The 23,447-nt window shown below is 54.3% G+C and overlaps 1 protein-coding gene across 1 annotated transcript in view; it reads left to right on the top strand.

Moving 5' to 3' along the window:
• Positions 1-23,043, top strand: part of WDR18 (WD repeat domain 18) — a 92,539-nt gene extending 69,496 nt beyond the window's left edge. Inside the window, exons 9-10 of the mRNA XM_078671295.1 lie at positions 16,802-16,870; positions 22,217-23,043. Of these exons, the coding sequence (XP_078527421.1) occupies positions 16,802-16,870; positions 22,217-22,342 (195 nt within the window). The 3' untranslated portion in view covers positions 22,343-23,043. The remainder of the gene's footprint in view (positions 1-16,801; positions 16,871-22,216) is intronic.
• Positions 23,044-23,447: the final 404 nt, after the last annotated feature.

Genomic DNA, 23,447 nt, shown 5'->3' with positions numbered 1-23,447 from the left:
GGCCAACCCCTCTTGGCGTAGGCTGCGCGCGGTGCCTGCTCTTGGCGTAGGCTGGGCACAGAATGCCTGCTCTTGGCGTAGGCTGCACGCTGACTTTTATGATGAAAGTGAATATATTTCAATGGGATACAAAACCTGCAAAAATCGTACATTTAGACGAATCGTTGTGAATTTAGATTGTGAGAAGTGTTTGACAAGTGAATTGTAGGGTATGTTTTGGTGACAAAAAAATCAATTAAATGAATGAATTGTTAGTTTCTTTGTATGCCTGTGTTTTTGTTCTATTTTTAAACTTTGCCTTGTATTACTCTAAGTTATTGGTTATTTGTGCCTCTTTGGTATGACAGGCAGATAATATAGTAATGGAAGAACGATCCCATTGTTGGACACTTACCCTACTTGGTATCAATCTCCAAGCTCGCAAGGGGTTGTCCTCTCTGTCAGTGCGCAGCAAGAGGCGCTGCGCGCCTGTTTTGTCATCTTCCAGCGGATTCCCATCGCCGTTCACACTGAGAGCCTTACACCGGCTTCCAGTCAGAAAACCGAGCGTGTTGAAGATTTGCTCTCACCCATAAGGCACTGTTGGGTGGACCCGCGTATATCTTAAGAACATACTGTGGTGCCTGCTCTTGGCGGGCGCTGCGCGCGGAACGCCTGCTCTTGGCGGGCGCTGCGCACATTCTATGCATTGGGTGTCTACCTATATCTTTATGGATAGCTCGAACAAAGCTGGACTGAAGTTGAGCGGTGAAAAGCGAAGCTCCAGTCAGCAGATCATTGCGGCGTGTCTGGGTACTGAGGGTGCCGTTACTACAGTGTGATGTGTTGTTCTTTAAAGAGCCGCGTCTTACACTATTTCCTAAGCCGGAGCAGGGTTAGTGCGGCCCTGATGGATATGGCTGCTGTTCCACATCCTGGGTACATAGATGGAAATGGCCTGCTGCCTTGTTTTTCTTTTTTTACACTTCACTCTGATGTGTTTTGACTGCAGCTGTTGAGACCTCCCTTCCCCCCCAGGATGGTCAGCTTTTTAACCATATAGAGCGGGTGCCGGACCCGATGGCTTTCCAGGTGACGCTGCTGGGTCTGAAGGCGGTGTGAGCTGGAAAGAGCAGCCAGTGGAGTTCTGTCAGGATGGAGTGATGTGATCATGTTTCTTTAGGCCTTTGATAAGATGTTTTCGGTAGAGAGAGCTGGTACCCGGCTGTCCCTCCTTTCTTCGTGATTTGTTCCATTCCAGTGAGGTTGGTGTCCTGTGACTGGTCACTGGGTTTAAGTTGGGTCAGAATCCGTCTAAATTCAAGCCTTTGAGCCAGGTTTGAACTGATTGTTGCTTCTTGTTCTTGCCGAATGTGAGGAAATGGAGTGCATTGAATGGCGAGGTTGTGCAGCCTCGCTGTGTAATACACTTACCAACCCTTTTAGGCCCATGGGTTTCGTTTGTCAAACCTTCAGCTCAACCCTGGGTAGCTGTGGCTCTGAGCAGCGATGCTTACACAAAGGGAAAAGTGTAAAGCATTTAAATAGCAACAAAGCAATTGAAGAAGAAATCTAAATCCAATTAAAAAAAATATATTATATTTTTGTGTTTTTAGACACCAAAACGTAAAAGTTCCACCGGAGAGTTCCAGAGAATACTTTTTTTATTTTTATTTACAAGATATAGTAAATCATGGTTGAGTGAAATAACCTGAACAGCTAAATTCAATGAATTTGGCACGTAAAAACTTTTCCCCTGTCAGGGGTGTAGGAGAGTAGGGTCTGCAATCCTATGATCACCCAGATTTTTGCTTTTTGCTTCACTGGTTTACGACTTTCCCTGGCTGTGGGCCTGCTAATCAGACCTACAGCCTAGCTGTTCTCTCTACTCCAAATTGTACCCAGGTACTGAATTGGCACTGGGCCCTCTCAAGTCCCTGTACCCAGGGCTGAGGTGCACCCAGAAGTCTCCCAGGGGCTGCAGCATGTATTATGCCACCCCTGGGCTGACTAACTAAATCAGACACAACTGGCTGCTTGACAGCTGGGGCAGAGTGGTGTACTCACCCTCTGCTGTAGATATAGTATTCCTATATCTAAACCTAAATGGACACACAGATCTCCTATCAGTCACTCCTATGGCAGGCCTTGACAATCCTGAAGGCAGAGTGCATGGAATCGTGTGAGATGGTGCTCTGGCATGAGCTGAGCCTGTCTGCGGCTTTCGGGATCCATCCCTTAGCCGTTTCCATGATATCGCATACCATATACTCTTAAGTGCATTATAATCCTCGCGGTTATATGCCAACTCTGGTATCGCTTTATCAAAACATGTCGAGTAAGGTGTCATACGAATTGGAATACTAACCCCCTCGCCAATTCTGGCGACGGGGTTAGCATTCCACCCTTCTAGAGGGACACGACATGTATGTAACCTGTAACCCCGGTTAAAGTCAGACAGAGCCTTAGCTCCACAAAATGGATGCTGCCACCGAGACACAAGTCTGCCCTCCTGCTGCTGGGAGTCCTCCCAGCCCAGGAGGCAAGGACAAAGGGTTTCCTGCCAGGGGCGGTGCCAGCACCGTCCCAGACAGGATTTTGTGTATCCTAGGTAGGCAGGGCTTTAGAGGAAGGTGACTGCAAGTGGCACCCCGGTGCTCACTGTGCATAGGCCGGCTGAAACCAGTTCCAGGGGCACTCCAGCCCCTGGCCTGGGGAAAGCCCGCCAAAGGAGAGGGGTGTAACCACCCCCCTCCTGGTCCCACCCATAGGGCAGGACTTAGTCGCGTGCCAGCCCCTTTTTGCAGGATAAAGGTAGGAACTGGCCCCCTTCCAGATCAGATCATCTTTGAATCCTGAAACTACTTTCCACGAAAGGAACTCAAGACTTCTTCCCAAGATTCTCCCTTGTGACTAAGGAGTAGTCACCCTGCAGCAGCAGGCACCAACCAAGCATCGCGGTTTGTTGCCAGTCTCTCCTTCGGATCAAGACTGCTCCAGCACGACGAGAACCGGCTTCCCTGGCACCTCTGACCTCAACCTACATCATCAGCCCAGCTGTGATCCGTGGGTGTGACGAGACCTCGAGGGACCGGCCATCTTCAGAACTGCACGACGCTTGTCCAGCACGACCACCGAGTGACCCTCGACCAAGTGCTTTGGGGTAAGAGAAGCCCCGACCCTGAGCAGCTCCAGCACCGAAGTTCAGCCCCCCTGCATCCACGAGATCTGCGTGGGGCCCTTCTGCTCTTTGCTGCCAACCGCGTTGTCCAGGTCGCTTGCCCGTTGGCTAGTGGCCCTCTCACGACGCTCCACGACGACAACTACTGCTGGTCTGGTTGCTCCAGACTAGCCCTTGCTCCCCTCCAACAGAGGAGCACCCTGGACCCTCCTGGTCCACTCAAGACGCCATTTTAGGTCCACCGCGTGGGCCTTGCATTTGCCAAGACTTGTTGCCCAATCCTGGGTCCAGCGACGTCGACAGCAAGAACCTTCGTGGGACAGCTCGCACCTCCATCCTGGTCGCCGACAACGCCTCCTGGTCCGAGAGACTGCAGAGCCCAGCAGCGCCCACTCACCTGGCTGAGGTGACTTCGTCCGGTGCCATCCTGGTGCCCACTCAAATCACTGGCTAGTGATTCAGAACTTGGTCCCCTCTGCTTACAGGTTTCTTCTTCCCTGATCCAGGCTTGGATCACTCCGAACTTTCTTCACTGGCCGCCTGCCAGCAACTCTTTCTTCAGTCTCCTGAATCTTCAACGAGGGTTTCCGACGCAACTTAAACCCTATGCAGCCGCAGCCCCTGGGCTAGGTAACCTGAGTACTCCGGTGCTCCAGCATAGTCCAACACCCTAAGTGTTCGGATCCACTCTTGTTTTCGACCCACCTAGTCGGGTTCGCCCGAGAACAGTAACTTTGTAACTGCTAGCCTCCCTAGACTTTTTCCCGCCTTACGCGTGAGAGTTCCCACTCTGCACACGACGTCCACAGGCCTCCTGCATCTAATACCAGTGTTTAGAATTGTAGGCCTAGCGATTCCTAAGTTTAGAAAAGTATTACTTACCTGCTAGCAAGTTCGCATTCCACTTACTGAGTATATGGTTTTTCGTGCCCCTAGGGCATTTGTGTAAATTGTGCGACTTAAAGTATTTTCGTAAGAGTTTTGTTGTGTGCTTAGCTCCCTGACTCATAAAGAGTTCAGGGTAGTCTTGTTATAAATAAATATCTGTTTATTTTCATAACAACTTGTGTGGTGTCCTTTCACTTGGTGTTCAAGGGGAAATGTGATGGTAAAACAGCTGGCTTAACACGCCCTCTAGAGTCTTAGCCTTAGACTGCTCGTATCCATGCTACTAGGATAGCTGGTCTATAAGGTTGACTTACAACCAATCATCAATAAGGGTTGTTTGGACTGATACATAGTGATCACTAGAATAGTGAGCACTGCATATCAGGCCAACTTCTCACAAGGGGGACCAGCTAGGTCCTCAGAAACCGTTACTTCAGCAGGGAATGCAGTCTTCAGTCAGTTCCTGGTACTTTTACCCTTTGCAGGGCTTTCCTATGGAAGTGTTCCTGATGCGGAAGATGCTCAAAGGATGCGTTGCAGTAGACGGTGGGGTCTTGCCTCGACTATTCCTCGATCCAACACGGTAGTGAGGCAGTCCTGGTCACAGGGTCGACGTCCCATGCTGACCGAAGCCCAGTCTGTCACTGGACTACTGGTGGCCCATTATCTGTGTCACGGGCCAATCCTTCCTGGGTCGATTACTTGTCTTCATTGGGGGGCGCGGGGCCGCTGGAGGGGACTTCTCTTCAAGCAGGACACAGGAGACAGTCCCTCTCCTTTGGTAGCCATCAAGTGCAGCAGGTGCAGTCTTTGACAGTACAGCTTCTCTTTGCTGGTTCCACAGTGCAGCAGGGCAGTCCTTCTTTGGTCCTCCTTTCAGTCCAGTCGAGATCGGAGTTTGGGGTGCCAGGGCTACTCTACTTATGCTCAGAAAATGGCTAGTAGGGCAGGATGCGATTTGTAGCCAGTGGGCTACCAGGTTCCCTCTCGCCTGATGACCACTTTGCAGGAAGTATGGCATCCCAGGATGCACTATTATGCCCACTACCAATATGGAAGAACCCCTCACCCAGCGCGTGTGGCGCTCCCTCGCCCCAACCCAGAGGTGTGGCTACACCACCCTGGAAAAACCAGACACTTTTCCCCTCACCGCTCCTGTCTCACGTTCCATCCTGGCACATTGGAGCAGCTCTTCTCTCAAGTGTTACTCATTTGCCCTTCAAAGGCCGCAGCTTCTTTGAAGCTTGCCTTTTGGGCCAACACCTGTGTAACTTCCTGTAGAAGGGAGGTGGCACCTCCTTCCAGAACAGGCCTCATTGTATCCTTTCATTAGCCGTCCTTCCAGGAGAGCAGAAAGCTCTCTGCGCTACAGGACCCCACGTGCGCCCAATATGGCCACAAGGGACTGACTGCAATAAGTGGCAACTTTGCTGAGGATGCCCTCTGCAACTTGTTACAACAATGTCGACCTGAGAATCAAGCCTCAATAAAGTATACAGAAAAGTGATGGATGGAATGCTTGAATGAATCTCAGCCTCTGGAAATTACTAAAGGCCACATCCCAATCCAGTGATATTTTGCCCCATGTCACCTCCGTTTAGACCCAGCTATATGCAAATCGGCCTTGACCCTGCTCCTCATGGGAACAGTCCAGCCCAACCTGCCAGACCAGGCCCTCCCTGGAACGGAAATAAGCATCCTGGGACCGGTTTCGCCCTAGTTATGGGCTCATCAGGTGGGTACAGGTTGGTTCCAGTGTGCATGGGACCCACGCCTAGGCATACCCGTCCTACTTAGGGCGACACACTAAAGTTCATAAAAAAGTGATGGAATTACCAGTGGCTGAGATTAATTCAAGCATTCAACCCATCACTATTTGTAGCCTTTTGAAGTCTGGTTTGATGTAACTAGTTGTTTGATTCCTTGGATGACACGCGTTGGTCGCACTGTTCCAGGGTTAGCACAGCTGAGGTGTCAGCGTGTACGTCTGCACTCGCCAACTGGGAGACCAAGCTTTTCCACAATAAAAACGACAGTTCTTCGTTTTCACTTTTTTAAACAATGTAAAGTTACATGTTCTGCTGGTGGAATATGTTGCACCCTGCCTTAAGACTCTCTGGGCTTACCATAGGGGTGACTTACTCATATACTGGGGGAAATCTGGCTTTGCTTTTGCTTTAAATGGCTAAGTTGGGCCAGCAGTTAACCTGCTCATGGTAGCTGGGAGTCTGGTCTTACTCGTGTCCCACCCAGGGTGGCAAAACCAGTGCAATCTTTGGGAGGACCCTATGGGTACTACTTACTATTGACTTACAGATAAGCTAGCTCAGCCAGTTGGATAAAAGCCAGTTCTACATGTCAGTTTAAGGGCTCAGGCACTGAGGTCCATTGAGCAGACCTCACTGCTCTCACTTGAAAGACCAGCAGCATCAGTCCAAAAATGTGTGGGTGACCAAATAAAGAGGCATTTCCTTACAGTGAATAAGAGGAATTGTGCTTTGACCAGTTTGAGTGTCCCGTTTAATGCTCCTAGTATCCTTACATGTCCTCGCTTGAACTATCGTTTGCATCTCTACGTTAATTTACAAAAAGCAATTCTGTCTTCAATAGTCCATTTGCTAGGCGCTTTTCATGTTCAAGTGCTGCACGTGATATCTTAGCCTAGAGGCGAGAAAATGTAAAGAAACACTTCGTGTACATCTTTTATTGAAACATTCATCTTTTCATCGTCCTTGATCAAATGTGAACAGCATGATACTCTTGTGTTACTTCGCTGTCTGCCGCAAGGAGGAGGATCTACTTGGATACAGTTTGATCCGATGATGCAGTGTAAAATTCCACGTGGAGTCTGCACCTTTGTTGTCATTACTACTGAGGTTGATGTTGAAACCGTGGCTTCCTGTGTTAGATTCCCCGAGTTAATCACACCCACACTGCCCAGCACTCTTGCTACTCCTGACCCTCTCGGCCTGTGCCAGCGGTCTGACGACTTCCATGACACACGTCACATTGGGCTGATGCTGCAGACAGGTTTAGTGACCTATCTGACATGGGGCAGTTCCAGCCTGCTCACTTCTATCATGCACATTTCACAGGGCGGAAGCCACCGCCAGGTTCAATGACGCATCAGAAAATGTGCTGTGCACAACCTGCAGACTTCTTGATGTGTCACATTGGCAGACGCTGAAGCCAGGATTGAGTGACCCGTCAGATGATGGGCAGGACCCAGCCTGCTGACTTCCATCATGCATGTTACCTTGGGCGTAAGAAACAGACCGCTTCAGTGAGGCACAGGGCATCCTATCTCTGATGCTGCTCAGGCCATCGCTTTTCACCCAGTCTCCCTCTCACCGTGGCGATGCTGGCTGGATAACTGGTGCGACTACTTAGTCCAGCTCTCACCGTGGCGATGCTGGCGGATAAAGGATCTGTGCACTAGTGCTGTTGCTAAGTCTCCCTCTCACCGTGGCGATGCTAGCCGGATAAAGGATATATGCACTGTTGCAAATGCTCAGTCTCCCTCTCACCGTAGCGATGCTGGCGGATAAAGGATGTGTGCACTAGTGCTGCTGCTAACAGTCTCCCTCTCACCGTGGCGATGCGGGCGGATAAAGGATGTGTGCACTATTGCTGCTGCTAAGTCTCCCTCTCAAAGTGGCAATGCTGGCGTGTTGGACCTGGGCCTCTTGGCAGGGTCATCCCTAAACTTTTTGCCTTCCTCCAATACTCTCTCTGACCTGTTTTTGTTGGTTTAATGACTCTGGGCACTTTGCCACTGCTGACCAGTGCTAAAGTGCATATGCTCTCCCTGTTGTAAAGTGTACATATGATTGATGTCCATGATTGGTTCATTGGATTCACTGTTAGTCCCTAGTAAAGTGCACCAGGAGTGCCAGGGCTTGTGAATGCCAATACTGCTAGTGGGCCTGCAGCGCTGGTTGCGCCACCCACAGAAGCAGCCTTAAAATGTGTCTAGGGTCTGCCATTGCAGAACCTGCGTGCAGTCTGGTACTGTCACCCTGGCTGGGCAAGTGCACACACTTGCCAGCCCCTAAACCTTCCCTTAACCTTCATATTAGTCACCCCTATGGTAGGCCAGAGGGCAGGGTGCATTGTAAGTGTAAGGTAGAACCTGCCCTGATGTGTGTGGCATGTTCTAATAGTGAATTACTGCCAAAGTCGTTTTTCACTATTGTAAGGCTACCTGTTCCCTTCTAGGCCAGATGGGCTGCTGGAATTGTTACACTCTATAATCCCAGCAGGCTCAGGGAACATGGTAGAAATTCGTGTTTAGTATGCCTGAACTCAGAATAATAAAATACTTCTTTTAGTAAAGTTTATTTTAATATCCTGTGTTTGCAAATGCTACTTTTAGAAAGTTAGCATTTGCTTGCCTAACCATTTCAGCCCGCCTCTGCTTGGATGTGGATCTGACTGTCTGGTGTGTGTGAGTGACAGGGCTGGGAGTTGACAGGTAGTGATTAGCAGGAGGACCCCTTAATGGGTGGTGGGAGTTTCCCCTGAATGATGCATCAGGCTGTGCCCCTGCCACCACAATGCTGGCTCCGCCCTCCTGGGGAGCGACTGATGACTCAGCCTGCACCTGGCCCAGGAAGGACCGAAGCTTGTAAACAAAGTGCTCAGGCCACTCCTGCCCTCTCAATGCCGGCTCCGCCCCCCTGGGGAGCGGCTGATGTGCCTGCCCTCACACTGAATGCAGAAGTCATAAGTACCCACAACAAGTACTCAGAGACTGGAGCAGTTATGCAGAGGCCCCCCTGGCTTGCTAGAACAAAAGAAACTGGGTATAAAAGTAGGAGCCCTGCTCCTTGTAAATTAGATCCTGTTTGTACCACAAGAGAAACTCTGCCCGAAGAGAAGGACCTGGAAGGACTACAAGGAGGAGTGCTGACTCTGGCCTGTGTCTGGTGCCTTGCTGCCAAAGGAGAGGAAGACAAAAGACTGTTGCTTTTATTTTTAACTTTGTGCCAAACTCTGCTGAAAGATCTCCAAGGGCTTGCTGTTGAACTTGCCCCCTGACCAGCGCTCCAGGAACAGTGAGCGCTACCCCCTGACAGAGGAACCACTGTGGGGAGTTGCTTTCCCTCTGCCCGCCTCACCAGAAAAGCGGAGCGCGCTGTGACCATCGCGCTCTTCAGCAACGCCCTGGGTATTGCTATCTCTCCAAGCACCGTGACTGCTGCCTGCCTGGCCCAGAAGCACCATGAAGGTCAGCCCAGCTGACCCAAACATCGTGACTGACCCCGAGCCGCAGCTCGCAACGCAAAGAGGAGGTGGTGCCCGTTGCCTGCTTGCACCCGCCGTGTCTGGTGCCCCTGAACGCGCCGCCGCTGTCCGAGAAACAGCTGTTGCGTGGGGTGCCTGAACGTCGCCTGGATCGAGAGAGGCGTACTTTGCCGATCGCTATCCCTTTTTCGTGTGCCCCCTGTGCCAGGAAACCTTGAGGCACGTTCTCAGCCCGGCCCGCGCCGCAACGCCAACCCCCGAGCCAGAGCCGAGCCGCCGCTCGCTCCCACGTCGGAAGGAAGACACCGCGACGCGGATCCCCGCGCTGAACTGTGCCCAGGCTGCTTCCACAAGAAAAGGTACTGTGTCCTGCCCCGCGGTGCGAGCATCTGTCTTGCTTCGCTCGCACCGCCCTCTGCCTCGCCCCGCCCTCGGAGCCGCGTGGAGAGCGCTCCCTGAGCCCCCGCTCTCTCCCCCGCCAGCCGCACACAGCCGTGCAGCTAGCAGAGAGAGGCGGACGCTGACTCCCCGGCCGCCGCTCCCGCCAGAAGCGTGAGAGTGGGCAGACCGGGCCCGCTTTTCCTACGCGGAGGAGCCCAGGGGCGCAGAGAGGCCCACGGACAGAGAAAGTACATTGAAGAGCCTGAACCCCTTTCCTGAATGAGAAAGAACTGTGACATTGATAAAAGAGTAACTGGAACCTGCTTTTAAAGAGTAACCAAGACTGTATTTACAAGCCTGCTTGAGATTTATATAAAGAGATATATTTTCACAAATACAGTTTGGTGTCATTGTGTGGTGGGTTGGTTGTGATGGTGTAATATTGCAAATGTTTAACCCTACATGCCCCAGAGATTAGCCTAAGACTGCTTAAGCCACACTACCTAGAGGGTAAGCAGAGGTTGTCTTGAAGGTAACCCTCATCCCTGACGAGGAAGAGAGAGGCCCTGCTTGTCGCCAGTGTTGCACTGCGCCAACCAGAGACTCCCCCTTCCTACATTGGACGCAGCGGTGAGGATAGCGAATTTACATTTGCAGTGTTCATGCCTTAACTATTGACCATTGCACAGTGATGACAGTCCAGTAACTAAGCCACAGACTTTGTTTTTTTTGGATTTATGATTTGCGAGAAGAGATCTCCATGTGTTTTTGAAGTCATGCCTGTGTCAGTGAAAATGGAAAAGGCAGCATCCATTTCTTCTATTGACTGTGATTGGGAGAAACTAGAAAACTACACTGGGAAACAGCTCAGGAGCTTCTGCAAAAATTTGAACATTTCCATGACCGGACTCTCCAGAAGGGAGCAGTTCCAAAAGGCGCTGAGGGCCTGGGTCAAGGCAAGGAATGCCCCTGGAAAGGATTTTGAATTTAAGGATGCAGAACAGCAGCTGGAGGGACCCCTGACTCCAGAGTGTAGGGGTGCAACCTCCCCATTGGGTAGCAGTGTTTCTGGCCGAGGTCTGTCGCCAGAGGAGCTGGCGGACAGACAGGCAACCCGAGATCATGAATTGAAGTTGGCAGAGCTGGAAATAAATGGGCAACTGGAGCTAGAATCTAGGAGGTTAGCCCTGGAAGTAATGAAAATGGAGCTTGCGCATGACTTAAGAATGAGGAAACTTGACTTGGAGCTCGAGGCGCTTGAGGCCAGGAGGGCTTCAGCCCAGCAACAAGAAATGTGTGTAGCTCAGAGATTGAGCTTTGCTGAGTTGGAGGTGGAGTCCAGCTCAGATGGTGGCAGCAACATTCAGGTATCTAGTGCAGACAGCATAGCGCGCGCACCTAGAGATATGGCACCTGACTTGGAGGGGGTTAACATACACCAGGAGGTTCAAGGGCATGAGGTAGCTCCAGTAGTGCGCAGCGTCCCTGAAGGGAATAGGGTAGCTGGCGTAGGAGTTCATGGTCCTAGTGGTGGGAGGGATTCCCCCATGGTTGAGGTCCTGGTGGGTGAGTGTAAGGACCGCCCAGAAGAGTGTGGGTTGTGTGACAGAGACAGTTCGCTACTGTCTGGCCAGTCTCAGAAGAATGGTGTGGAGTATGTGTGTGAGGCGCTGGATGGTGAGGTGAAGGATAATTTGGTTAACCCTACTAGGGGGCTGTGTAATCCAATTGTGGGAGAGCATACTTTAAGTCCCAGTTTTCCAGAGCTATGCCAACACCTGTTTGAGAGTGAGTTCTCTGGCCCCAGGGAGCTCACATTGGAGGCAGACCTTGTGGTGGATTCCCGAGGGTCTGGAGAGGCATTGGGGTGTGATCCTGTGGGGAGTGTCTCAGGTATCTTCCAGCCCAGAGTGGTGGAAGTGGCGCAGAGTAGCCCAGCTAGGTCCTGTAGTAGTGAGATGGGTGTAGGGCCTCACGTCCTGTCCTTAAGGGGAAGGAGTGAGAATGGGTTTTGTCCCGGTAGTGCCCAACCTCAGTCTCAGAGCCTGGATGGTTCTTTAAGGGAACACCAGGTGGGGAGCCTAGGCTGTCCGGATGAGTCACCCGCTGAGGGGGATCCCCCAGTGGCTAGAGAACGTGGAGGCTCTGTAAACAGGGCTCCAGTAGTTCTGGTGACTGGCAGTACCACTCCAGTTGGGAGGGTGCAGAAGTCCAGAAAGAGGGGCGAGAGGGGGAAAGAGTCCCCAGTGGAAGAACCAGTGGGTCAGGGGCCAGCCAGCAGGGCTGCGTCCCCAGTGAATGACCAGGGGGACACCACTTCTGTCCTGGGGGATCTTCCCGCACTGTCAGAGGGACAGGGGTTGGGAGATCCGCGCCGGGCAGGCTGTTGCACGACACATGAGCTATGTGCCACCCTCAGGGGGGGCAGGCGTGCTCCCCGGAAAGTCCTGGTGCGCCAGGCAAGTGTTCAACTGCAGGGTTGGGTCCCTGAGTTGAGAAGCCAGGGTCAGGTGTTGTCTGACCTGGAGGGCAGGGCCACTGTAATCAGTGTCCTGGCCCATGTCACTTCTAGGGGTACCACTCCAGTTGGGAGTGGGCAGTACTGTGGAAGGGGGTGCAGAGGGAGGGAGTCCTCGCCTCTGACCCCGGTGCAGTTTGAGGGTTTAGACCCTAGGTTTAAGGGCCAGGTGCAGGGTGTCCCCCCTGACCTGGTGCCCCAGTTGCAGGATAGCACCCCTGAACTGGTGGGCGAATTGTGCAGGTCACCTGCCACAGGTGCCCTGACAATTCTGGAAGGGGGTACCACTCCAGGTGGGAGGGTACAGAGCCCCCAGGAGGAGGACCGGGTGTGGGAGAGGCCACCCCAGTCTTTAGTACAGCCGTCAGGTACAGACCTGAGGCTGGAGGGTCAGTGCCAGGATGGCATACCTGACCTGACAGGAGGGAGAGTGGACCAAGGGTGCCAAGCACCTGGGGCTAATGCCCCCCACTCTTTAAGGCCACAGAGGTTTGAGAGCCCTGAGAGGCGTAAGGCTTGGGTCTCATTCCTGACTACTGTCAGTGGCCACTGTGACATTTTTCTGTCTGCCTGTTGGGACACACCTGTGAGCGAATTAAGGTTCAAGGCTGCACAGGTGGTGTCCACAGGTGTAGAGAAGGGTTTCCCATGGATTGGCTTGGTGGACCCTGAGAGTATGAACAGAGGATTTGAAGGAGGTGCAGATTGGCGTAGAACTGGAATGTGCCCCTGCTGTTGCGGGCCAGGTCCAGGTTCTATCGCCCAAAGCAGGGAAGCCCATCACAGTGGTGATTGGTCTACCCTGCGTTTTGGCTGGAAGGGGGTTGTGTTGGACCTGGGCCTCTTGGCAGGGTCATCCCTAAACTTTTTGCCTTCCTCCAATACTCTCTCTGACCTGTTTTTGTTGGTTTAATGACTCTGGGCACTTTGCCACTGCTGACCAGTGCTAAAGTGCATATGCTCTCCCTGTTGTAAAGTGTACATATGATTGATGTCCATGATTGGTTCATTGGATTCACTGTTAGTCCCTAGTAAAGTGCACCAGGAGTGCCAGGGCTTGTGAATGCCAATACTGCTAGTGGGCCTGCAGCGCTGGTTGCGCCACCCACAGAAGCAGCCTTAAAATGTGTCTAGGGTCTGCCATTGCAGAACCTGCGTGCAGTCTGGTACTGTCACCCTGGCTGGGCAAGTGCACACACTTGCCAGCCCCTAAACCTTCCCTTAACCTTCATATTAGTCACCCCTATGGTAGGCCAGAGGGCAGGGTGCATTGTAAGTGTAAGGTAGAACCTGCCCTGATGTGTGTGGCATGTTCTAATAGTGAATTACTGCCAAAGTCGTTTTTCACTATTGTAAGGCTACCTGTTCCCTTCTAGGCCAGATGGGCTGCTGGAATTGTTACACTCTATAATCCCAGCAGGCTCAGGGAACATGGTAGAAATTCGTGTTTAGTATGCCTGAACTCAGAATAATAAAATACTTCTTTTAGTAAAGTTTATTTTAATATCCTGTGTTTGCAAATGCTACTTTTAGAAAGTTAGCATTTGCTTGCCTAACCATTTCAGCCCGCCTCTGCTTGGATGTGGATCTGACTGTCTGGTGTGTGTGAGTGACAGGGCTGGGAGTTGACAGGTAGTGATTAGCAGGAGGACCCCTTAATGGGTGGTGGGAGTTTCCCCTGAATGATGCATCAGGCTGTGCCCCTGCCACCACAATGCTGGCTCCGCCCTCCTGGGGAGCGACTGATGACTCAGCCTGCACCTGGCCCAGGAAGGACCGAAGCTTGTAAACAAAGTGCTCAGGCCACTCCTGCCCTCTCAATGCCGGCTCCGCCCCCCTGGGGAGCGGCTGATGTGCCTGCCCTCACACTGAATGCAGAAGTCATAAGTACCCACAACAAGTACTCAGAGACTGGAGCAGTTATGCAGAGGCCCCCCTGGCTTGCTAGAACAAAAGAAACTGGGTATAAAAGTAGGAGCCCTGCTCCTTGTAAATTAGATCCTGTTTGTACCACAAGAGAAACTCTGCCCGAAGAGAAGGACCTGGAAGGACTACAAGGAGGAGTGCTGACTCTGGCCTGTGTCTGGTGCCTTGCTGCCAAAGGAGAGGAAGACAAAAGACTGTTGCTTTTATTTTTAACTTTGTGCCAAACTCTGCTGAAAGATCTCCAAGGGCTTGCTGTTGAACTTGCCCCCTGACCAGCGCTCCAGGAACAGTGAGCGCTACCCCCTGACAGAGGAACCACTGTGGGGAGTTGCTTTCCCTCTGCCCGCCTCACCAGAAAAGCGGAGCGCGCTGTGACCATCGCGCTCTTCAGCAACGCCCTGGGTATTGCTATCTCTCCAAGCACCGTGACTGCTGCCTGCCTGGCCCAGAAGCACCGTGAAGGTCAGCCCAGCTGACCCAAACATCGTGACTGACCCCGAGCCGCAGCTCGCAACGCAAAGAGGAGGTGGTGCCCGTTGCCTGCTTGCACCCGCCGTGTCTGGTGCCCCTGAACGCGCCGCCGCTGTCCGAGAAACAGCTGTTGCGTGGGGTGCCTGAACGTCGCCTGGATCGAGAGAGGCGTACTTTGCCGATCGCTATCCCTTTTTCGTGTGCCCCCTGTGCCAGGAAACCTTGAGGCACGTTCTCAGCCCGGCCCGCGCCGCAACGCCAACCCCCGAGCCAGAGCCGAGCCGCCGCTCGCTCCCACGTCGGAAGGAAGACACCGCGACGCGGATCCCCGCGCTGAACTGTGCCCAGGCTGCTTCCACAAGAAAAGGTACTGTGTCCTGCCCCGCGGTGCGAGCATCTGTCTTGCTTCGCTCGCACCGCCCTCTGCCTCGCCCCGCCCTCGGAGCCGCGTGGAGAGCGCTCCCTGAGCCCCCGCTCTCTCCCCCGCCAGCCGCACACAGCCGTGCAGCTAGCAGAGAGAGGCGGACGCTGACTCCCCGGCCGCCGCTCCCGCCAGAAGCGTGAGAGTGGGCAGACCGGGCCCGCTTTTCCTACGCGGAGGAGCCCAGGGGCGCAGAGAGGCCCACGGACAGAGAAAGTACATTGAAGAGCCTGAACCCCTTTCCTGAATGAGAAAGAACTGTGACATTGATAAAAGAGTAACTGGAACCTGCTTTTAAAGAGTAACCAAGACTGTATTTACAAGCCTGCTTGAGATTTATATAAAGAGATATATTTTCACAAATACAGTTTGGTGTCATTGTGTCGTGGGTTGGTTGTGATGGTGTAATATTGCAAATGTTTAACCCTACATGCCCCAGAGATTAGCCTAAGACTGCTTAAGCCACACTACCTAGAGGGTAAGCAGAGGTTGTCTTGAAGGTAACCCTCATCCCTGACGAGGAAGAGAGAGGCCCTGCTTGTCGCCAGTGTTGCACTGCGCCAACCAGAGACTCCCCCTTCCTACATGGCGTATAAAGGATGTGTGCACTAGTGCTGCTGCTCAGTGTCGTCTCCTCACCGTGGCGATGCTGGCCGGATAAAGGATATATGCACTGTTGTGAATGCTCAGTCTCCCTCTCACCATGGCGATGCTGGCGGAGGAAGGATGTGTGCACTAGTGCTGCTGCTAACAGTCTCCCTCTCACCGTGGCGATGCGGGCGGATAAAGGATGTGTGCACTAGTGCTGCTGCTAACAGTCTCCCTCTCACGATGCGGGCGGATAAAGGATGTGTGCACTAGTGCTGCTGCTAAGTCTCCCTCTCACCGTGGCAATGCTGGCGGATAAAGGATGTGTGCACCAGTGCTGCTGCTAACAGTCTCCCTCTCACTGTGGCAATGCGGGCAGATAAAGGATGTGTGCACTAGTGCTGCTGCTAAGTCTCCCTCTCACCGTGGCAATGCGGGCGGATAAAGGATGTGTGCACTAGTGCTGCTGCTAACAGTCTCCCTCTCACTGTGGCGATGCGGGCGGATAAAGGATGTGTGCACTAGTGCTGCTGCTAACAGTCTCTCTCTCACCGTGGAGATGCTGGCGGATAAAGGATGTGTGCACTAGTGCTGCTGCTCAGTGTCGTCTCCTCACCGTGGCGATGCTGGCCGGATAAAGGATGTGTGCACTAGTGCTGCTGCTAACAGTCTCCCTCTCACTGTGGCGATGCGGGCGGATAAAGGATGTGTGCACTAGTGCTGCTGCTAACAGTCTCTCGCTCACCGTGGCGATGCTGGCGGATAAAGGATGTGTGCAGGGTGCTGCTGCTCAGGGTCGTCTCCTCACCGTGAAGATGCTGGCCGGATACAGGATGTGTGCCCTATTGTAGCCGAGCTTCCTCAGGCTGTGCACAAAGGAAAGGTAGCTTCCCAGATGAAGTTATGGGACTGAATGTGGGAATCAGTTTTGCAAACATGATCTCCTGACTGCAAATGACAGACCTACAGATGCTTTTGCATGTCCTAGGTTCTCACCCTTTCACACAATGTGTCTTCTCTAGTGCATGAAACAAGTGGCGAACAGGACAGGGGGTTAAAATAAAGCAGGTATTTGTGTCTGAAACCCAGAGGACCTTTGGTAAGGCAAAGCCGCTCCATGTCTTTGGAGCAGAGTGCCTCACCCCAGGTCCTAGTACAGCCTGGCTCTTCGTCTCCTGATTTAATCTCTTGTCTCTTTCAGGGTTCGGCAGAGACTTACCTGCAGAAAGCAGAGCGACTGCATGGCCTGATGTGCGACCCCCTGGATAAGGTAAGTACTGTCGCAGCCCCAGCCCGTCCTACCTCCACTCTAGGTGAAGCACTGCTTCCATGTCCTGTGACCGCAAAACGCACGAGTGTTGATGGGGAGCCAAGGGCGGAGGAGGGCAGAGCACAAGCCGTTAAAGAGTGAAATGTGAGCTGCAATGAAGAGTTCCCAAGCAGCATTTAATAAATGAGTGTCTGCAAGACTAGTGCCTTCCAATCGCTCCAGGAGCCATAGGTTTCTACCTCTCATCATCATGCTTACTGTTCGAGGGGTGTGGCACTCAGCTTGCCAATCCTCCCCCACACCTGCCCCGCACCCTCCCATCCATGGGGTCCTATCATCGGTCGGGTCCTATCATCCTCCCATCCATGGGGTCCTATCATCCTCCCATCCATGGGGTCCTATCATCCTCCCATCCATGGGGTCCTATCATCCTCCCATCCATGGGGTCCTCCCATCCATGGGGTCCTATCATCGGTCGGGCCCTATCATCCTCCCATCAATGGGGCCCTATCATCGGTCGGGTCCTATCATCCTCCCATCCATGGGGTCCTATCATCCTCCCATCCATGGGGTCCTATCATCCTCCCATCCATGGGGTCCTATCATCCTCCCATCCATGGGGTCCTATCATCCTCCCATCCATGGGGTCCTATCATCCTCCCATCCATGGGGTCCTATCATCCTCCCATCCATGGGGTCCTATCATCCTCTCATTGATGAGGTCCCAGCTTCATACCTGCCCTACATCTTCCTTTGAGTGTGGGGGGGAGGGGTCCCATGATCACACTTGCTCAGGATCCTCCCATTCTTAGATCCCAGGATCCTCCTTCCCCTCACTATGCCCTTCTCAGGTCTTTGGACTACCCCTTCTCCCTCACCCTGCCCTCCTCGGGTCTGGGATCCCACCTTCCTCCTTGCCCTGCCCTCCTTGGGTCTTGGATCCCTCCTTGCCCTGCCCTCCTTGGGTCTTGGATCCCTCCTTGGGTCTTGGATCCCTCCTTGGGTCTTGGATCCCTCCTTGCCCCTCGCCCTGCCCTCCTCGAGTCTTGGATCCCACCTTGCCCCTCGCCCTGCCCTCCTCGGGTCTTGGATCCCACCTTGCCCCTCACCCTGCCCTCCTCGGGTCTTGGATCCCACCTTGCCCCTTGCCCTGCCCTCCTTGTGTCTGGGATCCCACCTTCCACCTTGCCCTGCCCTCCTTGGATCTTGGATCCCACCTTCCTCCTTGCCCTGCCCTCCTCGGGTCTTGGATCCCACCTTCCTCCTCGCCCTGCCCTCCTCGGGTCTTGGATCCCACCTTGCCCCTTGCCCTGCCCTCCTTGGGTCTTGGATCCCACCTTCCTCCTTGGGTCTTGAATCCCACCTTGCCCTGCCCTCCTCGGGTCTTGGATCCCACCTTCCTCCTTGACCCTTGCCCTGCCCTCCTCGGGTCTTGGATCCCACCTTCCTCCTTGCCCTGCCCTCCTCGGGTCTTGGATCCCACCTTGCCCCTCGCCCTGCCCTCCTCGGGTCTTGGATCCCACCTTGCCCCTCGCCCTGCCCTCCTTGGGTCTTGGATCCCACCTTGCCCCTTGCCCTGCCCTCCTTGGGTCTTGAATGCCACCTTGCCCTGCCCTCCTTGGATCCCTCCTTGCCCTGCCCTCCTCGGGTCTTGGATCCCACCTTGCCCCTCGCCCTGCCCTCCTTGGGTCTTGAATCCCACCTCGCCCCTTGCCCTGACCTCCTTGGGTCTGGGATCCCACCTTGCCCTGCCCTCCTTGGGTCTGGGACCTCACCTTCCTCCTTGCCCTGCCCTCCTTGTGTCTGGGATCCCACCTTCCTCCTTGCCCCGCCCTTCTTGTGTCTGGGACCCCACCTTCCTCCTTGCCCTGCCCTCCTTGGGTCTTGGATCCCTCCTTGCCCCTCGCCCTGCCCTCCTTGGGTCTTGGATCTCTCCTTGCCCTGCCCTCCTCGGGTCTTGGATCCCACCTTCCTCCTTGCCCTGCCCTCCTTGGGTCTTTAATCCCACCTTGCCCCTCGCCCTGCCCTCCTCGGGTCTTGAATCCCACCTTCCTCCTTGCCCTGCCCTCCTTGGGTCTTGGATCTCTCCTTGCCCTGCCCTCCTCGGGTCTTGGATCCCACCTTCCTCCTTGCCCTGCCCTCCTTGGGTCTTTAATCCCACCTTGCCCCTCGCCCTGCCCTCCTCGGGTCTTGGATCCCACCTTCCTCCTTGCCCTGCCCTCCTTGTGTCTGGGATCCCACCTTGCCCCTCGCCCTGCCCTCCTCGGGTCTTGGATCCCACCTTGCCCCTCGCCCTGCCCTCCTCGGGTCTTGGATCCCTCCTTGCCCTGCCCTCCTTGTGTCTGGGATCCCACCTTTCTCCTTGCCCTGCCCTCCTTGTGTCTGGGATCCCACCTTCCTCCTTGCCCTGCCCTCCTTGGGTCTTGGATCTCTCCTTGCCCTGCCCTCCTCGGGTCTTGGATCCCACCTTGCCCCTCGCCCTGCCCTCCTCGGGTCTTGGATCCCACCTTCCTCCTTGCCCTGCCCTCCTTGTGTCTTGGATCCCACCTTGCCCCTCGCCCTGCCCTCCTCGGGTCTTGGATCCCACCTTGCCCCTTGCCTTGTCCTCCTTGGGTCTTGGATCCCACCTCCCTCCTTGGGTCTTGAATCCCACCTTGCTCTGCCCTCCTTGGATCCCACCTTTCTCTGCCCTCCTTGGGTCTTGGATCCCACCTTCCTCCTTGCCCTGCCCTCCTTGTGTCTGGGATCCAACCTTCCTCCTTGCCCTGCCCTCCTTGGGTCTTGGATCTCTCCTTGCCCTGCCCTCCTCGGGTCTTGGATCCCACCTTGCCCCTCGCCCTGCCCTCCTCGGGTTTTGGATCCCACCTTCCTCCTTGTCCTGCCCTCCTTGTGTCTTGGATCCCACCTTGCCCTGCCCTCCTCGGGTCTTGGATCCCACCTTGCCCCTTGCCCTGTACTCCTTGGGTCTTGGATCCCACCTTCCTCCTTGGGTCTTGAATCCCACCTTGCTCTGCCCTCCTTGGGTCTTGAATCCCACCTTGCTCTGCCCTCCTTGGGTCTTGGATCCCACCTTGCTCTGCCCTCCTTGGGTCTTGGATCCCACCTTGCTCTGCCCTCCTTGGGTCTTGGATCCCACCTTGCTCTGCCCTCCTTGGGTCTTGGATCCCACCTTGCCCTGCCCTCCTTGGGTCTTGGATCCCACCTTGCCCTGCCCTCCTTGGGTCTTGAATCCCACCTTGCCCTGCCCTCCTTGGGTCTTGAATCCCACCTTGCCCTGCCCTCCTTGGGTCTTGGATCCCACCTTGCCCCTTGCCCTGCCCTCCTTGGGTCTTGGATCCCACCTTCCTCCTTGGGTCTTGGATCCCACCTTGCCCCTTTCCCTGCGCTCCTCGGGTCTTGAATCCCACCTTGCCCCTTGCCCTACCCTCCTCGGGTCTTGGACCCCACCTTGCCCTGCCCTCCTTGGGTCTTGAATCCCACCTTGCCCTGCCATCCTCGGGTCTTGGATCCTACCTTGCCCTGCCATCCACGGGTCTTGGATCCTACCTTGCCCCTCGCCCTGCCCTCCTCGGGTCTTGAATCCCACCTTCCTCCTTGCCCTGCCCTCCTAGGGTCTTGGATCCCACCCGCCCTTCCCTCCTCGAGTTTTGGATCCCACCTTCCCCCGCCCTCCTCGGGTCTTGAATACCACCTTCCCCTGCCCTCCTCGTGTCTTGAATCCCACCTTCCTCCTTGCCCTGCCCTCCTTGGGTCTTGGATCTCCCCTTGCCCTGCCCTCCTCGGGTCTTGGATCCCACCTTCCTCCTTGCCCTGCCCTCCTCGGGTCTTGGATCCCACCTTGCCCTCGCCCTGCCCTCCTTGGGTCTTGGATCCCACCTTGCCCCTCGCCCTGCCCTCCTTGGGTCTTGAATCCCACCTTGCCCTGCCCTCCTCGGGTCTTGGATCCCACCTTCCTCCTTCCCCTGCCCTCCTCGGGTCTTGGATCCCACCTTGCCCCTCGCCCTGCCCTCCTCGGGTCTTGAATCCCACCTTCCTCCTTGCCCTGCCCTCCTCGGGTCTTGGATCCCACCTTGCCCTCGCCCTGCCCTCCTTGGGTCTTGGATCCCACCTTCCACCTTCCTCCTTGCCCTGCCCTCCTTGGGTCTTGGATCCCACCTCGCCCTGCCCTCCTTGGGTCTTGAATCCCACCTTGCCCCTCGCCCTGCCCTCCTCGGGTCTTGGATCCCACCTTGCCCCTCGCCCTTCCCTCCTTGGGTCTTGGATCCCACCTTCCTCCTTGGGTCTTGGATCCCACCTTCCTCCTTGGGTCTTGGATCCCACCTTCCTCCTTGGGTCTTGGATCCCTCCTTCCTCCTTGGGTCTTGGATCCCTCCTTCCCACCTCGCCCTGCCCTCCTTGGGTCTTGGATCCCACCTTGCCCCTCGCCCTGCCCTCCTCGGGTCTTGGATCCCACCTTGCCCCTCGCCCTGCCCTCCTTGGGTCTTGGATCCCACCTTCCTCCTTGGGTCTTGGATCCCACCTTCCTCCTTGGGTCTTGGATCCCACCTTCCTCCTTGGGTCTTGGATCCCACCTTCCTCCTTGGGTCTTGGATCCCACCTTCCTCCTTGGGTCTTGGATCCCACCTTCCTCCTTGGGTCTTGGATCCCACCTTCCTCCTTGGGTCTTGGATCCCACCTTCCTCCTTGGGTCTTGGATCCCACCTTCCTCCTTCGGTCTTGGATCCCACCTTCCTCCTTGGGTCTTGGATCCCTCCTTGGGTCTTGGATCCCTCCTTCCTCCTTGGGTCTTAGATCCCTCCTTCCCACCTCGCCCTGCCCTCCTTGGGTCTTGAATCCCACCTTACCCTGCCCTCCTCGGGTCTTGGATCCCACCTTGCGCTTGCCCTGATCTCCTTGGGTTTCGGATACCACCTTCTCCTGCCCTCCGTCTTGGATCACACACCTTCCCCCTTGCAGTGCCCTCCAAGTTATGGATACCATCTTCCCCTGCCCTCCTCGGGTCTTGGATACCACCTTCCCCCTTGCCGTGCCCTCCAAGTTTTGGATCCCACCTTGCCCTGCCCTCCTTGGGTCTTGGATCCCTCCTTGGGTCTTGGATCCCTCCTTGGGTCTTGGATCCCTCCTTGGGTCTTGGATCCCTCCTTGGGTCTTGGATCCCTCCTTGGGTCTTGGATCCCTCCTTGGGTCTTGGATCCCACCTTCCCCCTTCCCTCCTCGGGTCTTGGATCCCACCTTGCCCTGCCCTCCTTGGGTCTGGGATCTCACCTCCCCATCCCCCTCTCTTCCTTTGGTCCTCAGATTCTCTGCCTGACTCAGCTCAGTGCTGTCCCTCCTCTTTCTTCACAGAGTGACCTCGGTGACTCGGAGCAGCTGAAGGTTCGAGTGACTGAGCTCGAGGATGAGGTCAGCACCTTAAGGAAGATTAACAAAGACCTCTTTGACTTCTCCGCCCGCATCATCACCAAGCTATAAGGCCACGACTGCTGCCTACGGCCAGTAATGTACAAGCAGCGTCACTTAAGGCCTGGACGGCTCCGTGGGAACTGCGCCCTCCGCACCGTGCATCTGCCTGTATCGCACACTTGTCGTGGACCTCATATAACTGACTGTGGCTAGTAACTCTCTCTGCTTTCATTACCACCAAGCACTGGACCTACAACTGTTTCTTGTGGCAAGTTCTACTCCGAGCTGGAAGGTTATGTGTTACCTGCAGCCTGTAACAGTTTACGCAACTAGCAGCTCTAAACCTACTCCTGCCTGCTGTAGCCGGTGCAGCTACACGCAGCCATTTGTGCACACCTGTGCATATATATTGCCAACCAAGGAAAGAATCAGCCTGTGAACACGTTCTGAAGGTTACGTACAGGCATCTTTTTGTATTATTCCTATGTTATGAATAGTTTTCACTGATGTGTGTCCTCTCCCCTGTGTGAACACGCCTGCACACACTGAGCTTGCCTCTACTCACATGCTACATAGATATGTTTCATATAGCGTTTCATTGGACCTTGATTGGAAACCAGTCGAAGGCCACTTTTCCGGGGAGTACCTGGATTGGCAATGTTATTTTCTTTCTTGTAGTTCATCTTTTTGTTGCTAGCAAATGTTTGGTACACTTGTTGGAACACTGATCGGTATATATATTTTTTTTTAATAAAGAGAAATTGAAAATATTTGACATTGCAGTAAAGTTATGTAGACCCGGATGTCGACGCACACACGACTTTGTACTGTATTCTTATCTACAATGATCTGCGGTGAGGTGGGGCATGTCTGCTTCTGACAGGGTCTGTGATCGAGCTAGAGTTGATGGCTATGGACGGCGGGCTACTACCTTTTGTGCGAATACACAGGTCAAGAGTTGTTGTGTATATTAGTGAACACTAAGTTCCACTTGCGACTGGTAACACGATCTTTTTTCCAAGCTCACTTATTTCACATACGCCTGCGTAAAAGGCTCAGCTTCTCTTGGTTTCTTTTTATTTTCAGGATTGTAACTCACTGTAATGTGACAAACTGGAGGTTGTCACTTCCTTGGTTTAGAAAGCTGAAAATAACTGGATATCAGAGCCTTCCA

Source organism: Lissotriton helveticus, chromosome 12, assembly GCF_964261635.1.
Source record: "Lissotriton helveticus chromosome 12, aLisHel1.1, whole genome shotgun sequence".
NCBI classification, from domain to species: domain Eukaryota; kingdom Metazoa; phylum Chordata; class Amphibia; order Caudata; family Salamandridae; genus Lissotriton; species Lissotriton helveticus.
This window is presented reverse-complemented; position numbering and strand designations above follow the sequence as displayed.